Here is a 19,514-nt window from a genome sequence, read left to right on the forward strand (position 1 = left end):
TAGGCATTGAGAAGACAGCAGTCACCAAAACAGAAAACAAAAGTCAAGCAAGAGCAGGCATTCTAGAGGAAGGTGAGGACAGAATGTTTTAAAAACCTAAATGAATGTAAATCAGTTTGTAATAAATGTCATGACGGAAAATGCATCGTGATGGAGTGGAGGAAGAAAGGCTGGGTACAGGTAGCATGGCTGTGCTGCATACATCAACAAGGCTTAAGCAGAGACCTAGCAAGGCATGAGGAAGAACCCTGCTATATATGGGGGAACAGGTTCCAGCAGAGAGCACAGAATATACAAGGGCTTTGAGGAACAGCAAGGACACCAGTGAAGCTCAGGAAAGGAGTAAGGGGACAGTGGTAGGGAAGAGCTTAGAAGGATGGCAGGGGACCAGATCATGCCAACCACGCAGCCAAATTCATATTTGGGGGCCTGGGGAAAGACTCATAGTGGGAAGAGACAGTAGAGACAGCTTCTTAGAGACACTACCTCTGCTTAGTTCCCAATTTTATAGAGGAGAAAACTGAATCCCAAGGAAGAGATACGATTAGCACAAAGTTGTAGAGCTGGGTAGAAATCCTAGAGTGATTCAGAATTGAGACGGGCAATACATAATGTGTCTACCAGGATGCTACTGGCAGGCATGTGGCGAAACTCCCCACACTGCCTGTGACCTGCCAGCTGGGACAGGTTTGCTGCCTTCCACCTCCTCAGACTCAACACCAAAATTGAAAAAGTGGTTGAGCTCACCCAGTTAATGGGAAATGCAATATGCATGGCCTTTGCCTCCTATGAAACAATTATTCTGTCAGAAATGATGTTTACAAGGACTGCAACTTCATTCTATAGAATGACAAGAAAGGTTTTGGCCAACCCAGATGACTGTGCAAACTTTGGTAAAGGAGAAAATGCCAAGAAGTATCTTCAAACAGATGACAGAGTGGAAAGTATATGAAGAGCCCACCTGAATGACCTTGAAAATATTGCTCCATATCATGCTATTGGTCTTCTGTGTTCCTTGAGTGGTCCAGCTCTCTCTGCAGCCATCCTGCATTTCAGACTTCTTGCTAGAGCACGAATCTGCCAGATAATTGTGTATTTGACACCCCTTTGTCAGCCAAACAGAACTCTGGCTTTTTTTGTTGGATATGGAGTTAGTTTTTCAATATCTTACAGGTTGCTGAAAAGTAGATTGTACCAGTAAATATAGAACTCATCATCCAACTGGCTTTTAGGAATGCTGTACTTCCAATTTATAATGAATATTTTCTTAGATTTTACATAGAAAGAGAGCAGAGAAATTAAGAATTGGGGACACCAATATCCTTTTTTCTTGTTTTATATTTGCACTAGAAATTTAACATAATAATTCCTAAGTCTTATTCTTAAAGTACTTATAAATTTTGATTTTGTTATAATTTGTGACATTCAACATTTCATACTTTGAACCTACAAAAAGAGTGATTGCATGTATGAGAAACTTATATTTCAATACTGCTGAAATGGGTATATGAAATAAAAAATTTAAAGAATAAAAAAATAAGGATGCTGTTGGCTGCATGTAAAAGAAACTCTGGATTCAGACATGCCTCAACAAAAGGAAATTTAATTATCTCACATTGCTGGGAGACCAGAGTTGGGAGGGCCCTGATCTTTGTTCCATGAGTGGCTCAGTAATGATCCTTCCATCTTTCTATCTGCTCTCCTCAATGTATCAGTTAGGGTGGGCTAGGATATGTTGTAATAACAGACCTTAATTCTAGGACTTGAAAACCAAAAACATATATAAATTTTTGTACTCATGCTACATGTCCATGGTGGGGCACTATTTTCATTAGCTATCAGGCATTCCTCACTGTACTCACTTAAGGACCCACATCGACAAAACAATTCCCACATAGAACGCTGCTGATCAACATGCCAGAAGAAAATGGGAACTCTAGAGTGTCTTGCAGCAGCAATGAGATGCTCTGGTTCAGAAATAACACACATCATTTCTGCTCTCAGCTTGTTGACCAGTACTAGTCACTTTCCCCTCCCACTCACAAGCAGGCCAGGAATTGCAGTTCTATGGTACGCCTGGAAGGCAGAGACTTTAGTGAGCAGAGCTAGTGATTATCACACTGAATACCAACTTCAACTTATAGTTGGTGCCTAACCCTGAACACCCTCCCTTACCCCCCAGGTCATAACAACCAGAGGAACAACACCCAACAAAGAAGTTGAATCACTACTATTTTTAAGAGCAAGGAAATTTTTCCTAGAATTCTTCAACAGACTTCCCTTACTTAGTATTGGCCAGAACTGGATCACATGTCCATTTTTAACCATTCACTGCCAAGGGGAATGGGATTATTACAGTTGGCTGAGCTTAATTGGGAACTACCTTCGAGATCCACTTTCTCCTGAATCTCAGGATTGTCTGAAGTTGGTGTAGGTGTTGGAAAAGATGATTCTTTTCTGGCACTTTTTACTAAGTGAAATCCACAAAGGAAGGATGCTTCAATGCCATTGGCAATTCGGGCATGAAAACTAGAAGGAGAAAATGCGGAAATGCAGAGCAATAAGAAAGTGACTCAGTCTCACGCGCCCTTTGGTAAACCAAAAGGCTGGATGTGTCAATAAGATATACAGTGTACTTCAGTAAAGGTTGGAATAAACGACCCCTAAAATCCTCCCCAATCTTAAGATACTGTTATTTTCTATGAGTCTGTTGCTGCCACCATTTATGAGCACAGGGATTCAGAACACATTGGTGGGTGATGGTGGTGGTTTGAGGAACCAAATCAGTTTCCCTTACTCAGTGCCATTGGTCAAATCTTATTTGAGTTCCACTTGAGGAAGACACATTTCTTTTACCCATTACTAGGGAGCTCCCAGATATAGAAAAGCAAATTCTGTAATAATAAAGAGGAGGTGAAAGCACAGGGACAACAAAAGGAAGGTAATGGCTTAGAAACTGCACATAGTATGGAAGAAGACTCAGGGCTGTTGTCTTCAAATGTGTTCTTACAATTCCCAAATACATATGCCTATCATATGCTTCCCTGGACTTGAAATTCTTATGCTGGACAGTTCCACTTAGATCTCTCAAAGGCTCTTCAACAGGACCATGGCTGACTCTGTCCTGAACCTGCTCTTTTGATCATAGTTATCATCTGCATGACAGGCACCAACTACCAGTAATCTACTTCATCCTTTCACCATTTTTTAAAATTTGGATTATTGGGACAGCTTCCAAATTGCTTTTCCTGTGAGCAGTCCAGTGTTCCCTGCCCCATTTGACTTAGAGATCCAGTGAACATGTAAATCTGAGCGTCTTCCCCTGATTAAAACCCACCAGTAGTCCCCATCAGTTGTAGAATAAATTCAAGTTCTTTGGCAGGGGATACAACACCCTCCTGATAGCCTTATTTGCAAGACTCCCTTTCTGCTAATGGGCTTGTAGCCTCCACCCGCACCCTTTCATCCCTTCCTGTCATTCAGGTTTTGCTAAGGATGCTCTCTCTGCTGAGAGTGCTTCAAGAATCTGCTCATTTCCTCAATGAGAAAGCTACCTTTGACCCTTCCCTCTCCCCTCTAAGGCTAGGCTAGGTATCTGTGCTCTCAGAGCACTCTGTGGCCACCTTTATCATGGGGCATAACCATGCCATATGAAAATCCTTTGTTATCTGTCTCCCCAATGGTCTACAAGTTCCACCTCCTTGGGGAAAAGGATTGTCTTATTCATTCCGCCTGGCAGAGAGTAGGCACTAAACAAATGTTGAATAGAATCTTAAGAAGAGGGTGGCAGCTGACACGAAGTTGAGAGAATGGGAGAAAGTGCAGATGGAGAGCGAGGGAACGGAGAGGTAGTAGCAATTGGGGGTTGCTGGGAGTTTGTGCACCCCTCCCCCATCCTAAGATCCGGATCTCTCCCTTGTTTCTTGGCATCTGGGTTCCAGCTCCAATTTACCCATTCTGCGGTTTCCAGAACAAGCGCTGTGCTTTTCCAGATGGGGTCCCTGGTTTGAGTCACACGGAGTGGGACTGAACGGACAATCTCAGAGAAAATTCTCTACTGCCCTCACTCTGACAGCCTGTCCCTTGCCTTCAACCAAAGCACGCTGGTCGCAGGCAGGATTTCCGCCACTGCTTTTTGTTCTCACCCCCACCCCCCACCCCCCACAGGACACATACCTTGGTGATGATTATGACTCCCTCTTGGGGTGGCTTCATAGCTTGGAAAGTTGGACTCGGGGCTTTTTTTTTCCCCACAGGCCAGGCCACTACAGAGGAAAGCCCCCCTCGCTGCACCTCCACTCCCTCCCCACCCGCTGCAGCACAGGGGGTTCAGCACAGACATAGAGGGATTTGAGTCTTGCAGGCTCACAGGGCGTTCCAAACTCAGCCTCAACACTCTGAAGAAAAGTCCTGGAAAGAAGGGATACCGAGGTGCCACCCAGCACGGGGACTGTCTTGCACCTATGTGCCTGTTGGGAGCAGGGTGGGGAGGAGAGTGCCCAAAGGGAAGAGTACATCAGCTCCCTGGTCGCCCAACAGCCTCGGACAAGCCACTTGACCCTGGACTCAGTTTAGGAAGCTGTAGCAATGGGTTTGACCTCTTCCCTTGCCTGCGAGCATCACCACTAGGGCGAGGCAAAGGCTTGCAGAAACCCTAGCTCCCGTCTGGCAGCCCGCAGCCAGAGGCTCTGGTAGGATGGGTCCCACGTGAGGGCTGGAGGGAGCAACGGCAGCAGAAGTCTGGCCCTGCCGCGGGGCCGGCTCCGGAGGGGACACTCCCGCCCCGCTCCTGGCCTCCCCTCTTCGCCCATCTGGTTCATTGTGTTGATTAACTGGGGTCCGGGGCTTTGGTGACGCGGAGCTTCAAGTGCCGCGAGGGGGGAGAAGCCAAGACGAGTCCCCCCTCCCAGCCCCGGGCGCCCAGGCGTGTCAACGTGGGCGGCGGTGCGCGGTGTCCTCCCCTCCCCTCGCGGCGCTCCCGCGTGTGCGGCTGTGTGAGTGCGTGTGTCTCCCTCGCTCCCTCTCGCACACGCTCCGGCACCAGTGCAGGCGGCCAGCCGGCGGCTCCCGGCTCGCTCGCTCGCTCCGACCGCTGCGCTCCCGCCTCGCCGCCGCCGCCGCCGCCTCTGCAGTCGCAGCCGGGCATGGTGAGTGAGTGAGTCCCGCCGCCGCCGCGCGCTCCCCGGCTCGCCGCCGGACCCCAGCCTCCGCCGGCCCCGTCCCGGGGAGCCAGCCTGCGGCGAGAGCGCGCGGCGGGGCCGGGCGGCCGGGGGCTCGGGCGGCCGAGCGGCGCCCGGAGGGGCGGCCCGTGCGCCCTCGGTTCCGGGCGCGCAGGGCCGCCGGGCCCCGTCTTGGGAAGAAGCTCCGCGCCCCTCCCGGCCGGGAGCCTCGCTCCTCGAGGGCTGCGCGCTCCCTCCCCTCCTGCCTCCCGAGCGCCCGTCGCCCCACCCCGTGACCGGCTCCCGTCTTGTCCCGCAGGACCCGTCCGGACGGGACCACGCCGCCGCCGCCGCCGCCGCCGCCCGGAGCCGCGCATCGGGTCCTGCCTGAGCCGAGCCGAGCCGAGCCGCGCGCGGGGCCGCCGCCGCCTCTGGCGGGGGATGGGGCTGCCCGGGAGGCGCGCCGAGCCCGCAGGGGGAGCGCGGAGCCGGGGCGCAGCGTGAGAGCCCGAGCAGCCCGCGCCGGGCCGGTCCGTGCGCACCGCGCGCCGCCGCCGCCGCCGCCGCCCGCGCCTCGATGGCGCCATCGCCCCGGCGCCACTGACCGCCCCGCGCCGCCAGCCCTGCCCGCGCGGCCGCCCTCGGAGCCCGGCCAGCCGGGGGAGCGGCCTGCCGCGGAAGCGTCCCCGCGCCCTCCCGCCCGGCCCCGCCATGGCGCTGCGGTGCCTGCTGCTGCTGCTGCTGCTGCTGCTCTCGCTGGAGTCCCTGGACCTGCTGCCCGGAGCCCACGGCGCCCGCGGCCGCGCCACCAACCGGACCCTGAGCGCCGGCGCCGCTGCCGTCGGGGGCCGGCGGCCCGGGGGCGCCTTGGCCCGGGGCGGCCGCGAGCTGAACGGCACCGCCCGGGCGCCCGGCGTCCCGGAGGCGGGGAGCCGGCGGGGACAACCCGCGGCGGCGGCGGCGGCGGCGGCGGCCAGCGCAGCCGTCACCTACGAGACGTGCTGGGGCTACTACGACGTGAGCGGCCAGTACGACAAGGAGTTCGAGTGTAACAACAGCGAGAGCGGCTACCTGTACTGCTGCGGCACCTGCTACTACCGCTTCTGCTGCAAGAAGCGCCACGAGAAGCTGGACCAGCGCCAGTGCACCAACTACCAGAGCCCGGTGTGGGTACAGACGCCCAGCACCAAGGTGGTGTCGCCGGGGCCCGAGAACAAGTACGACCCGGAGAAGGACAAGACCAACTTCACCGTCTACATCACCTGCGGCGTGATCGCCTTCGTCCTCGTGGCCGGCGTCTTTGCCAAGGTCTCCTACGACAAGGCCCACCGCCCGCCGCGGGAGATGAACATCCACAGGTGAGAGCCCCGCCTGGCGCGCGCCCCGTGTCCCCGCGGCCCCTCGTAACATGCTTGGTTTGTCCTCTTCGCTCGTGGCAACACCACGCCTCTCTGGGTCCTCCTGAGTCCCTTTCACTGTCGCTTGTGTTGCATGCAGTAAACCTTCTTCTCCCCTCTCCTCTATTTCTGCAGAACCGGGAACGCGTGGTTTGGTGGTAGGGGGATATACAAGGCAAAGTAAGAATGGTCGAGTCCGTGAAGTTCAAGTGTGAGAATTTTACCATTTCTGTAATTCTGGGCGGAGATCCAGGGTTCTGTTTTAATGGTGTGTGGGGGCACTTGACGGCATTTAGTTCTTTGAGTCAAACCCGACTGTCATCTTCCATATAGGAAGTTGACCAATGTTGGAACCTCACTATAAAGAGTAGCAAGTGACTTAGTGTGAACTGGATGTTCCAGTGCGTTGGGGAGGGGAGCGACATGGAAAGGATGCCTCCTGGGGGAAGAAGGAATAGAGGTTTCTCCCTTCCGTGTGGACCAAGCACAGATGGTGTCTCTTCATTGCATCCTGCGAGTGGGATGCTTATGTTTCCTGCTGAGACTGGAGGACTTGTTCTTTTAAACCCCCGTAGGCAGAGCTCTCTGGAGTTAACAGTTCTTGCCGTGTGAGACCTGGTAGGACGTCTTTCACTGCTTACCTTGGGGAGGCAGTGGGGGCTGCCTCCTGCCCAGACATGCCAAGAGCTCAAAATGTGGTAGTCCATGGTTCCAGTCCAACTGCTGCCCACCCCACCGCTCTAGCTCCCAGGGGGATGCCAAAGCCAAGGGGACAACAGGAACCCAGCCTCTCCTTAGAACTCTAGGGGTGACACACCCAGGACATGAAAAGTCAGCTCTCTTGCAGTCCCCTCATGGTGTGGAATGGCTGGGTGCGGTTCAACAGAGTCGTGTCAGGGAAACCCTGCCCCAGGAGGTGCTTCCATTTTTGGTGCACGGTGTGGGCACTGTCCTAGTAAGGACACCACCCCTCAGACCATTGCTTCTGAGTTGGCCCCACAGGCCCCCACCCTGCTCCATCCACGGTTAGCTCATCTCTGTGTCCTTACGGCCTGAAAAGTTCCTTCCCTCGCTGCTGTGGACATTAATCACCCCTACCTCACCGAAGAGAGAGAGAAGCAGAAATTTCTAGGCATGCTGAAAGAGCTGATTTTTTTTTTTTTCCCCATTTGATACGGTGGGTGTTGAGAAAAGAAGATACTCCCTGGCAGGTTTTATTGAGTCAAATCCACAAAGTGTGGGTACTTCTAACTTGGGTGCTGGGATTGGGGTGATTTGAAAAGGACACCTGTTTATAACCCTCTCTCACAACCCCCCTAAGGCGCCACCGTGCTCTCTTCCACCCCTACCTTATCTCTCAGATAGCGCAATTTTACTAGCCCTGGGGACTGGCCCTGGGCACTGATGGGGGCAATCATGAGAGAGAGCCTGCAGTCAGCCCGGCTCTCAAATGCAGAGTACAGGTGGAGGGTGAGGGAAATAAGGACAAGACATTCCCTCCTTTGAGTCTTGTCTGGCAAATAATTCTCTCTCTTGGCTCAGCTTGGAAAACAGAGAAGGCATCGTCCGTGGGCAGGTGCTTCCTGAAGCAGATGTGCTTGTCATCATACACCTCTGCCTCAGGACTTGGAAGTCTTGTCTTCTGTCCCCCTCTCCTGTAGTCCCGGCCTCTGCGCAGACCTTCTGCCTGGGTCATGGCTTCTTGCTTACCACAAATCTTTCTTGGGGTTTCTTTCTTCCCTGAGCCATTGTTGTCTGCACTCTTAGAGAAAGCTGCCTGCTGCCTGGACCCTGCACCTCATGCGAAGTTTATTCATCATCACCTGGGATGATACAGAGTGTGGTGTCCTCAGATGCTGGGAGCAGGCATCTTTAGATGTTGGCATTGGCATGTGACCCTGGAGAGGTCACTGTCCTTCTTGGTGTTTTCTCCCCTCCCCACCACACTGACACTCCTTACCCCATACTAAGGTAACTGTGGTGACACCATTGGGGCAGTCTCTCTCTGGGGTAGGGGAAGAGAGGTAGCCATGGGAAGGGAGATGCATTTCACGCCTCAGACCATTATGTACGTATGGAATGTTTCTCCCTCAAGTTCACCTCCTGATTTTATTCAGTTCACAGCACCTCTTCCAGCAGCTGCAGTCTTGCCTGATCAGTGCTTTGGAAACCATCATACTGGTGCTTGGTGGCTAGGGACAATGCCTGTCTGTGTGTGACTGGGTGGGGTGGTGGGGGCTTGGGGTGGTGGGAGTGGAGGAGGCAGGGGCACAGAGCATGAGAGATACACCTAGGACACTCCCTGGGTGACCTTGGGCAGGTAGGGGAAACTCATTTTTCAGTTCTGGGTAACGCAGGCACAGCACTGTCCCATCTTGACCTCTTGCTTCTGAGGCGTGCCCGGGTGAGCGTGCATGTTGCTCTTGGCCCCTGAGTGTGAATGTTCCCGGGGATCACTCACTGCACTCACACCTCAGAGGTCACTGCCTGCCATAGGGGAAGTTTTTTTTTTTTTTTTTTTTTCCTGTGCTGACTGTCTTGTTGGGAAATTGGGGTTGGGAAAAGGAAGGAGTGATGGAGAAAGAGATAAATATTCACATCGTAATGAGTTTTCCCTAGGGAAGGTAGGGAGAAAACAGAATCTGCACTCTTCAGAGGTCAGCAGAGGCAGTGGGATGTGCGTTCAGCTACATATGCCTTGAAATAGTTCAGCAAAGACATTTCCTTTCTGGAAAGGAAAGAAGAGCTCATTTCAGTGTGGGATGCTCCCTGGAGATGGTAGCTGGGCAAGCAGGGGCTGAGTCTGAGGGAGTTGCTGGGAGCACAGCCTCACTGAAAAGAAAGGGGAGCAGGCACGGGCACCCCGCTGCACGCGTTCCCAGGCTGGACGGCCCTCCGCCTGCCCCGCACACACATTCCCTAGGGCAGGGCTGCTTTCATCTCGCATGCCCCACAGGGAAGAACAGATTTAGTCTTTTCCAGAAGTGATTAGACCTTGCTATCATGTTTCCGAGTGAGAAGTCACTGTCTGTAGGGGAATCTGTCAGCTCTCTGGTGATTCTGACAGATGAGCACCAAGTCACCACAGCCAGCTGGACCCCGTGGAGGAGAAAGAGTGGGGCACAGGGACGGAAGGCAGAGTGTGCACTGGCCGTGGAGAGCCACTGGACAGCAGCCCACCTGTCCCAACCATTTCCCTTCTTTTAAACTGCCCAGGCAAAGGCTCAAGCTGACGGACTGCTGGGATCCACCATTGTAATGTCTCCTGAGTGGTTTCTGCAGCAACCCCCTCTCTCACCCCTACCCCCAGGCTGTTTGTTCAATGAGGGCCTGCTGATGTCCCCCAAGGGCATAGGCTGGCTCCTTTTTGACATTCAATTCGAGCCAGCTGTCTTACATCCAAACCTGTTTCTTTCTCTTTACCCTGAGTTGATTCATTAGAGATGAGAATCATTCTGTGCATTCTGAGGGAGGAACTGTGTGGCCTTTTATTTTTTTTAATGGCTAATTAACAGATGGGTCAGGAAGCTGTTAGGGGGCTGTAGACGCAGTTGGTGAAGTCAGAGCTGCCCTGAGCCCTCCCACTGCCTGCACAGAGATGGAGGGGATGAAGGGATCGGGGGCGGGGCTAGGGCTGTGGGAAGAAAAACCCCAGCGGATGTCACCAGGAAAGAGCAAGAGTATTAGGAAGTGGCCTCACTGCCATCAAAAGGATCCTTCATCTTTTGATTTCCCTGTTTATTTCTAGAGCCAGTCAAGGGGATACCTTGTTTCACCTTTTCTCCCTCCAGAAATTAATTACAAGCCCAAAGAGCTGTTTTTCTCCTCACAGGCCACGTAACTCCACTTTACTGGCTGATTTAGTGAGTTCCTTTTCTAGGTTCCAGGGCAACCAATTGTCAGATCACCCCGAATGCTCCATTTTTTTGAAGCACTGTGGGCTCACAGTAATGAATTGATCTAAACAGAGAGTCAACTTGTTTTTTACTTCAAATGCAGCAGTTGGAAGGGGAAAAAAAGCATCTTGCCTTGGACTGAATGTCTTTGCCTTACATGTTTTTCTTTAAGTTAAAAAAAAATGTATGTAGGGAAACCAGGGAAATTGTGGGAGAATTTCAGGAGGCTCACGGAGGAGCATTTAGGGGAAGGATACTGGGAAGACAGACAGAAGCAAAGGTAGCCAAAGGAGGAAGGTGAACAAGTAATTGGGTGAGAATTTCATTGCCACCACTAATGGGACGGAGTGACATTGGCCGGACCTTTGTGCCCCCCTGGTTTGGCTTTTTCCTGGCTGGTGCAGATGCATGCATGCATTTTTCAGCAAATGAGCCCTGCTCACCTTTCGTGGGCAGGATGTGTTTCAGACTATAAAATGTACGTTTATGAGATACATGTTACCTTTGACACATGAGACTAGTAGGGTTCATTCTTGCTTTAGCAGGGCAACTGTGCACATACTTTTCAAAAAAATCCCTGGACTTTGACAGTTCTCCCTGATTACATTTCTCACTGTCTTCATTTTTCTTTCCTTCTCTATCTGTAGCTCAGAAGGTCTGCACAACTGCCTCTTTTTCCCCCACCTACAACTCTATCCAAGGGTCGGAGCATATTCATTTTGGGCAATCTGCTGGTAAGATACCAAGAGTTTACTCACTGCTCCAGGCTGCTAAGATGCAGGTAGAGAAAAAAGTCCAATTTATTGTTTTCAGCCAATTTTAATGTGAGATTGGACGGACTGAGCAATCGATTCACATGAATTGTGCAGGAAGCCGTGGTTAAGACAGCTGAGAAAGTGAGCTGATTGAAAGAGGTTAATTCACTAGCCCCAGAAAGACATGCTTGTGGATCCGGAGTAAAGGGAACTACACCAAAAGAAGCTTCACCCTTCCAGTCCCACTGCCTGGTTTCTCCAAGACCTGGCAGGACTGCATTTAGGTCTTCACTTTCTGGCTCCTTTTCTATTGTCAGTGAGAATCCCTACCATGGGTGGGAACTAGCGCTGGTGTGGGGGGTTACTACTCTCCTCCTGCCGCCCTCCCCTTATTCAAAGGCCTGCACAATCTATTTTTGAAGTTCTGATGAATTCAAGTACATTTTGTCTTAAAATGTGGGTCCTGTCCCTTGACAATATATATCCTGTGGAATTTTGTTCAAACAAAATTATGATTTGAACTTATAGGTGTACCAGATGTCTCAGGTTGGTGATGGGGAGAGGGCAGGATGGAATAGATGAGGGTCTAGGCTAAATTCGTTTTTTGTGTACCTTCTGTTGCAGTTTCTTCCCCTTCTTTTCTCTAACTTGGGAAACTCCCCATTATTTTTCCCTGAGTCACATTCAGGATTTCACGTCTCTAGCATCTTTCTTTGCAATATTGGGAAAGAGGGCTAGGTGAAAGGGTTTACCAGTAAACCCTCAGAGGGTCTCAGTCCCTTGGCCTTGAGCAGGCTTACTGTTAAAACCATTCAGGACAGATTGCTATAATTTTTTGTTATATTTGTTAATCGCTAGAAGCAAACCAAAAATATTCTGAAAAGGCAGGGGAGTATGTTCTATTATCTTGTCATCCACTACAGAATCATAGACTTTTTATTACAGGCAATTCATTTAATTGAACTCCCTAATTTTATAGGCGAGCCAGCTTAAATCCAGAGAGTCTAGATCACAATGCCAAGGTTCCCCAGCTAGTGGGTGATTGAACTCGGACTAAAAGCCAGGGTTCAGCCTTGTCTTGGCCAGTGAAGATCTATTCTGCTTTACTTTATGCACGTTTCTTAGTCATCACTGAATAACTCTGGAGTACATGGTGATGCGAGTAGCGGTCTTCTCCTTTTTCGCCGTTCCCTACATTTCTTTGGCCCTCCCTCATTTCAGTGTTTCCATCCTGTAAAATAATTTCAGTTGATCTTCCCCTGTCCTTTTGCAGTTTCTCCACATTCTTTTCCTGGAGGGCAATAACCTGATCTAAGCATAATCCTTTAATAAGATCCGAGTAATGCAGATCATTGAAGAAAGAAAATACAGCACAAGCCAAACGGCTATGGACCACCGCAAGGAGTCACCGAATAAGACTGTGGGCAGAAATCTGTAATTAAAAATCCGGACTGTGAACGCTTTCTCTCCCAGACATGGGTGAAAATGCTGAGATCAGTGAGGTTCAGCTTTGCCAACGGCTGGAGACCTTCAGCTGTCGTGTGGTCCTGTGCATGGGTCCTTTCAGGGTTGTCCTCCAGGACGGCTCTGTATGTGCATAAGGTAGCCCTGTGAGCCACAGAAGCACACGCACTGGTGCACTTTCTCAGCTCTGGGCTGAGATACTGCAGGCTGATGAAGCTAAAAATTGGGGTCCAATCATTATGTGCAATTAATCTCCATGGCATGTAGTTTGGGGCTTTGCCTGTGAAGTTCCTGTTTCTTCTGGCAGGAGTTTGGGGGCCGTTACCTGGGGAGGCTGCATGCTGATTCTGCTCCAGAAAATGTTTCCACAGTCCCTCTTTTGGAAGTACTTTGAGAGCTCGTGGTGTGCCATTTTGACTTTAAGTAATGGTAGCATATTTTTCACATGGGGAGATGTGATTCCTGTAAGCAGCAATACATCATGGGGCTGTGCCCATGAAAGAGATGGGTGATTAGAAACCAAGAGTGCAGTGAGACCCACTCTCCTAGGAGCCAGTCAGCTGTCTCTGAAGGCAAGGAGCCGAGAGAGGTGTTTCAGAGAGTAAGGGATGGCAGCCCTGCCCCGAGTGCCCAGCAGCCCACAAGGACCACTTTAAAGGGACCATTCCCCATGTGGAAGGATGATTCCTGGCTTTAGGGAAATCAGCTTTCTACGTCCAGGTGTTGGGCAGGCGGTGGGGTTGTTCAGAGAGAGGAAAACAAAAGAAAAGAAAAAAGAAAGAAGTTGAATATACAGCAGACATCTCAAGTAACTGTCCAGAAAGGGTGAAAAAAATGAATGTCCCACATTTCTGCATGAGATAGTGGACAGATAGCTTAATTTAGCTTCCTAGTCCAATTCTAGGACTAGGGACCCAGTTTCTTTGGGATACATGCAGCGAGGCCTGGAGCCAGAGGCAGGGTGCTCCCCATGCCTCCCTCCCCCCTCCATCCCTGGTCCATCTCCTCTGCAATTCTGCACTCACGTGGGGTCATCGCTTGGGCCAGACAACCGTAGGTGAAGCAGAAACACTTGCAAGCCTGGGAAGGTGATGCTGCCAGTGAGCATTGTTGACTGATTCTTAATGAGCATTTACTGTATTCCCCTGCCCCCAAATGTGCATTCATTGGGTGGAATTGATCCCCAAAATGGAGTGAGGATGGGGCAGGCTGAATGTCAGGGCAGGTGACAAGGGGCCACTAGATGCAGCAGTTGCAGGTGGGGAAGCAGAGGCTGTGATGCTGTGGCGGGACAATGTTCCCTCCATCAGGAGTTAGGGGCCATGAGGGGTGGGACACTTGTGTTGCTCCCACTGCATGGGCTGGGGCACAACCTCTGGCCCTGCAGACCCTTAAAGGGCACACTTGGATGCTCTGGGAGGAGTCAGTCCCTCTTTAAGCCTGGGGAGTCCCCCTCTACTGTGCTCCAGCATCAAGAAGGTGAGAGCTCTGTCTCCCAAGAGCTTAAGCAACTCCATCACCCATGCAAGGTCTGAAAGCTGGAGATGGGGAGCACCTGAGGTCTCAGTTAGAGGTGGATTCAAGGGGATGGGGGGGTACTAGAGGAATGTCATGATAGTGCCCGTCCTGGAGAATGTGCTCTGTGTAGGCATCCTGCTCAGTACTGACCTGCATCAGCTCACTGCCTCCTTCCATCACCACTCTGGGGATAGGGCCCCATTCTATGGGCGAGGAAACAGACTCAGAGAGGCTTGATAACTTGCCCAAGGTCACATGGCTGGAATGTTGCTGGTCTCCATCTCCCTTTGAGATCCAACAGGGCAGCTGGCTCTAACCTTACTGGATGTAAAGGGGTCAGTGATATTCAGATTACCTACGAAAGCAAAGACCCATCTACATGTGCCTTGGGAGGGTTGTCACAGTAAAGAACTAGGAGTATAAATGACCTGCCTGTCAGGGTACTGCAGAAACACACCAGTGGCTCTCACTTAAGTTGTATGCAGGGCACGAAGGTGCCCAGGGCAGTGAGAGGGCTCTCTTTCAAGAATGGGTTGTATTGGCTGCAGATAGTGAAAGCAATACAAGGAAAATGTAAAAAGCGAAAGCAAAGCAAAGCACCCTGATTTTAATTGAAATAAAAAACCTTTATAGTATTGAAAGAATCCTCGGGCAATTCTGCATAAGTGCTAACTCCTGAAGAGTGGGGGCCACTAGAGTAAGGGGCGCTAGAGAAAAGCAGTGATCTAGGGGAGAGAGGATGGACCTCGGGCTATTCCCAGTTTTAATTACTGAGATGTACAGCTCACAAACAGCTCCATATATCACCACCACCCCCGCCCCATTTATAACATCTAGCGCTATGTGTGCAAGATGCAGGATTGTGCCAGCTCACTTCTGCTTCTCCGTTCTAGTTTTATTCTTTTCCCATTTCTGTTCTCCTAGCCATGCTTCCTGATCACTCACTCCTTCCCCGTGTTTCTCTGTTTCTCGTGCTGTGAAGTCCTCTGTCCTGAATGGCACATGACAAGGAAGGAATCCTAGGAGAGATACCCTGGTATCCCTGTGTTTCCTTCTCAAGCAGTTCCAGGCATCCCAGGATAGTGGTTGGTGGCTGAGCTCATGTTCCCTGTTCGCCAGCACCAGGCCAGAGGTACCTGAGCAGGGGATGCTCCTCTGATGGGGGGTGTGGAAACCATCTCACCAGCCTTACCCAGGAATGTGGAGTTCCTGAGCTCTCTTTTCTGCCTTCTTGTCCCCTTCCTGCTCTTGCCTACTCCTAGTCAGGATGGCAGGAGAATCCTTGGATCCTCCTTGCACAAAGCCACTGTCCCCATCTCGGAACTTCTGGAAGCTGGAGTTCCGGTGAGACTCCGGGTGGCTGGAACCTTGGCCCAGCTCCCCGATGTTTGGGAGAAGAGTCGCTGCTTTCTGCAATCTCCGCAAACACGCTCATTATTCCTTGCTTTTTTGGCATTTGGTCTCGTGTACTGTTCCCATTAGCTTCGGCATTAAAGTCTCATTACTTAGGACATCTGTCCTCTGGACATATTCGTTCTTCCCTTAGCCAAATGTCCTCTTCTGGGAAGTGTTTTCCACTCAAACAGTCGCTTCTTCCCCCTTCCTTCGCTCTTGCTGCTCCTGTGGGAGGAATTTGAACCCCGAGAAGGCTCAGTGCAGGCGGAGGGGTGGCTGTTGATTTTAAGTGGCATCTGAGAGTGTGTCCCAGAGCCCATCCATCCCCTCCTTTCTGAGGTCCCAGGAATATGGACCTTTGCTTGGGGTCAGGTATGGTGGGGGCACAACCTCATAGCAGCAAAGAAAGGGTTGTCGGAAGAGCCCCCCCACCCCCAGTCCTGTGATCAGGCTCAGATCCACTCAGTAGGGAGTTCTCACCTCAGTCACTCTGACACTTGGGCAGTGTGGAGGGTGAAGCTCATATAACCACCTCCCTGAAACGACAGGGCCTGAGGACCAAACGCCCAAGTTGCTCCAGAGCTTGGGGAATAACCTGGATTCCAGCCCTCTCTGACTTTTTACTGCATCCTGAGAAATTTGCCTGAAGTTTCCCAGGAATGATAGCCCCTGGGCTTGGAAGAGTATTTATGCAATGAGAAATAAGACAGCTTTTCTGTGCTCAGATAATCAACAGCCAGCTTCTTAAGCACCTCCTTCCCCACCCTCAAGCATTCGCATAGAGGAAGAATATCGGGTCTTTGAGCAGAGGATCTGTCGCATCTCTCTCTCTTTTAAGTCGCATCATTAAAATGTTTCTTCTAGTTACTTTCGGGGTTTCGTCCACTGCTGCTGCTGCTTCTCCATCTGTCCCTCTTTTGATACCCGTTCGCTTCTGTGGAGTTGTATTCCTTCTCCCGCTCCCTCCGACTCTCTTTCTTGAACTTGTCCCGCTGTGACTTCATTAAACTGCATCGATTCAGATGCCACAAATTCAAAATTTGTCCAAATTGGACCTGGGCAAAGTTGTTTTTCTCTTCTCTGTCTGATAAAAAAGCTGCGATGACCAGATTAATAGCTCAAAAGAGACTGCGAAGATTGCGCAGGACACGTATTCCGTGGGGAAGGACAGATTGTTTTCGAGCAGGCTCTTAGGTAGGCAATTGGCATGCTAATTACAAATCATTCTTATCTATTCAGTAAAGTAGCTCTCCCAAGATCTATTTTATTTTTAGTGTAGTTTGCAATGCTGCAATGGCCCGGGAAGCAGTAAAAATTCATTTCCTTTAAAGTGTTTTATAATTTTCATGTCTGTTTCATTGATTGAGATTAGGCTGCCCCTATTTCTACTGAATTGGTGATGCTTGACGGTAGGCTGTTTTGAATTTACTTTTTAATTCCCTCTGGGGGCTCCTGTTAATTTTCCCTCTTGTTTCTTTTCTTTTCTTATTTCCCCGAGTTCTTAGATACCAACAACTCTCTCTCCTTTGGCTTTGAGAATTGTGTTATGGATTATGCCACAGCCTCGGGCTCCCCTCATCTGCTTCTTGCCACAAGGATGACCAGCTGGGCTTGAGGTCAGGGACCTGGAGGCCCCGTCTCTGGGGGATAAGAGGATGTCAAGCTCTGCCCTTGCTTCCTTTGCGGTTCCTTCTCAATGGCCTAAGGAGCCTGCTTGACATGGCTGTTTGGGTTGAGGAGACAGCATCACACCTACTGTGGGACTTAACAGGAAAGATTTAGTCAGCACCCTTGCTCCTTATAGGAAAGGACATTGACCTCCCTCTTTCTGCCTATGTGGCTCTCGAGAGACATCTAGCAAAGCCCCCTTCTCTCACTTTTGGAGGTTGTCTTCTGTCTTTCCCTGCCTAAGAGCATTTTCCTGGGAGCTGAGATAGGAGGCAGGCTAATCCCAACTTCTGTCACTTTCTGTCCCCATGACCTTGGGTGTCCCTCGGCTCCTGTGGTCTGTGGCCTTGGCTGTGGGATGTGGGCTAAGCCATTGTGGAGATGTGGCCTTCTCCAGCCCATTCTGACCTCAGCACACCTGGGAGATTCAGGAGAACAGAGCCAGCATCTGTAATTGTAGGTGGAACAGCCTGGGATATGGGAAAAACACATTTTCCTTGCATGCTCCATTCAGATAAGAAGGCTCTCTGCAAATGGCCTCGTGAGAAGGGTTTTTTTTAGCATCTTCAACTCATAGAGTCTCTTGTTGGAAAGGGACTTAGGAGACTTTTCAGTGCCTCTCCCTCTGAGAGCTGTCCTCCTGTCATGCACAGCAGATGGCCACCCATGCATCCAGTGCTGGGGCCGCCCCTTCCCTGGAGGCAGTCTCATCTATTATTAGGATGGAGTTCTAGTTGATTCTCATGGGGAGCCAAAATTGGCTTCTTTAGTCTGGGGTTTACTCACTGGAGTAACCCAGAGGGAATGTATCCTTTCTTCTGCAAGACAGCAAAACACCTCTATGAAGAGGACAGTCCGGGCCCCCATCCAATCTTCTCTTCTCCCAAGTAAACATTCCTAGTTCTAAGTCTGTCCTCACAGGACGTGGTTTCAAGTCTTGTGCCTCTGTGGAGGTTGGCCACCTAGAAATGGGGTTATGATTCTATAGTAAAACCTTAAGGGAGGTTGCCAAGAGCAGCTTGTGTGTCTCAGTAATTCAAGTGCAACTTAAGGATCTGAAGATTTCTTCTTGCTTGGGAAATTGCTTGATCTCCAGCCTTAGGCAGCTGCTTTGCTCTGTGGCAGGGATCCATCCCCCTCATCACATGTAGAGGACAGGTGTGTTCTCCTGTTTTGTTTGCATCTGTATTCTAGAGCCTACGGCAGTGCCTGGCACACAGTAGGTGCTTAAACGTATAACTGACTGACTGACTGACTGACTGGACGAATGAATTAAAGTGCATACGATTCGTGGTGGTCTTTTTTGTGTTGCATTAGAGTGAAGGTACTTGATCATGGAAATGACAATAATGTTTATAATTATTTTAAAGAAAGAAGAAAGGAAGGGAGGAAAGGAAGGAGAGAGGAAAAAAGGAAAGAAAAGGAAGAAAGAAAAGAAGGAAAGAGGGAGGGAAGAAGAAAGAAGAAAAAAAATAATGGAATCCTTTATAGAAAATGTTGCTCTGGCCACTGTGATTCGTTTGTCCTTCTGTGCCATAGTCGAGTCCTGATTTGTTTGGAAAATGCATGCTGTGCATCCTCTTGCTTTCCAGTGGGACCTTCATCTTGACACTTCTTTACTTGCTAGTGGAAGCGCAATCCATGATGGCCTGGTGGAAAGGAACACACAGACACTCTCTTAGCACTTGATTCTCCAAGTTCCAGTTCAGGTTTCAGCAAAAACTGATGTGTGACCATATGGATTTCTGTCCGTAGTCCTGAGTGGAAAATATGGGATGTGGGTGGTCCCGTCCAGGATGACTGTGGCCAAAATTGTGCCATGTGGCTCTCTCCCCACACCAAGAATTTTGCCAGCTGTTCATGACTGAGTCAATGCTCCAAGACTTCCTTCTCCTGCCTATGCTATAGGATGAGCCTATGTAGACATTGGGAAGTTGTATTTAGATCTGTTTATTAGCCAAATATTTATATAGTACTTACTAGGTTTCAGGCTCTGTTCTAAGTGCTTTACAAATATTAACTCATTTAATCTTCATAATAACCCTAAGAGGTAGACATTATTTTTTTGCCTTATTATTTTGGCCTTGTTCTTTCAGTGAGAACACAGAGCCACAGGGCACTTAAGTAGCTGGCTAATCATCACCAGCCTACTAAGTGGCCAGCATGCCAGCTCAGGCACTCTGTCTGGCTCCACAATCCCAGTGTTTAGCCATGAGGCTATGCTGCCTGCATTTTGCCTCACTTGTAGATTGAAGTCTGTGC

At 50.4% G+C, this 19,514-nt stretch overlaps 1 protein-coding gene and 1 pseudogene across 3 annotated transcripts in view; both read left to right on the forward strand.

Annotated features, from left to right (window-relative positions):
• Positions 1-724: 724 nt before the first annotated feature.
• LOC134387348 (microsomal glutathione S-transferase 1-like) lies at positions 725-1,201 on the forward strand (annotated as a pseudogene).
• Positions 1,202-5,870: 4,669 nt separating this feature from the next.
• SHISA6 (shisa family member 6) overlaps positions 5,871-19,514 on the forward strand; it is a 279,290-nt gene continuing 265,646 nt past the window's right edge. For all 3 annotated transcript variants that reach the window (XM_063113148.1, XM_063113149.1, XM_063113150.1), the window contains exon 1: positions 5,871-6,517. In XM_063113148.1, coding sequence (XP_062969218.1) covers positions 5,871-6,517 — 647 coding nt within the window. The remainder of the gene's footprint in view (positions 6,518-19,514) is intronic.

This window comes from Cynocephalus volans, chromosome 10, assembly GCF_027409185.1.
Source record: "Cynocephalus volans isolate mCynVol1 chromosome 10, mCynVol1.pri, whole genome shotgun sequence".
NCBI classification, from domain to species: domain Eukaryota; kingdom Metazoa; phylum Chordata; class Mammalia; order Dermoptera; family Cynocephalidae; genus Cynocephalus; species Cynocephalus volans.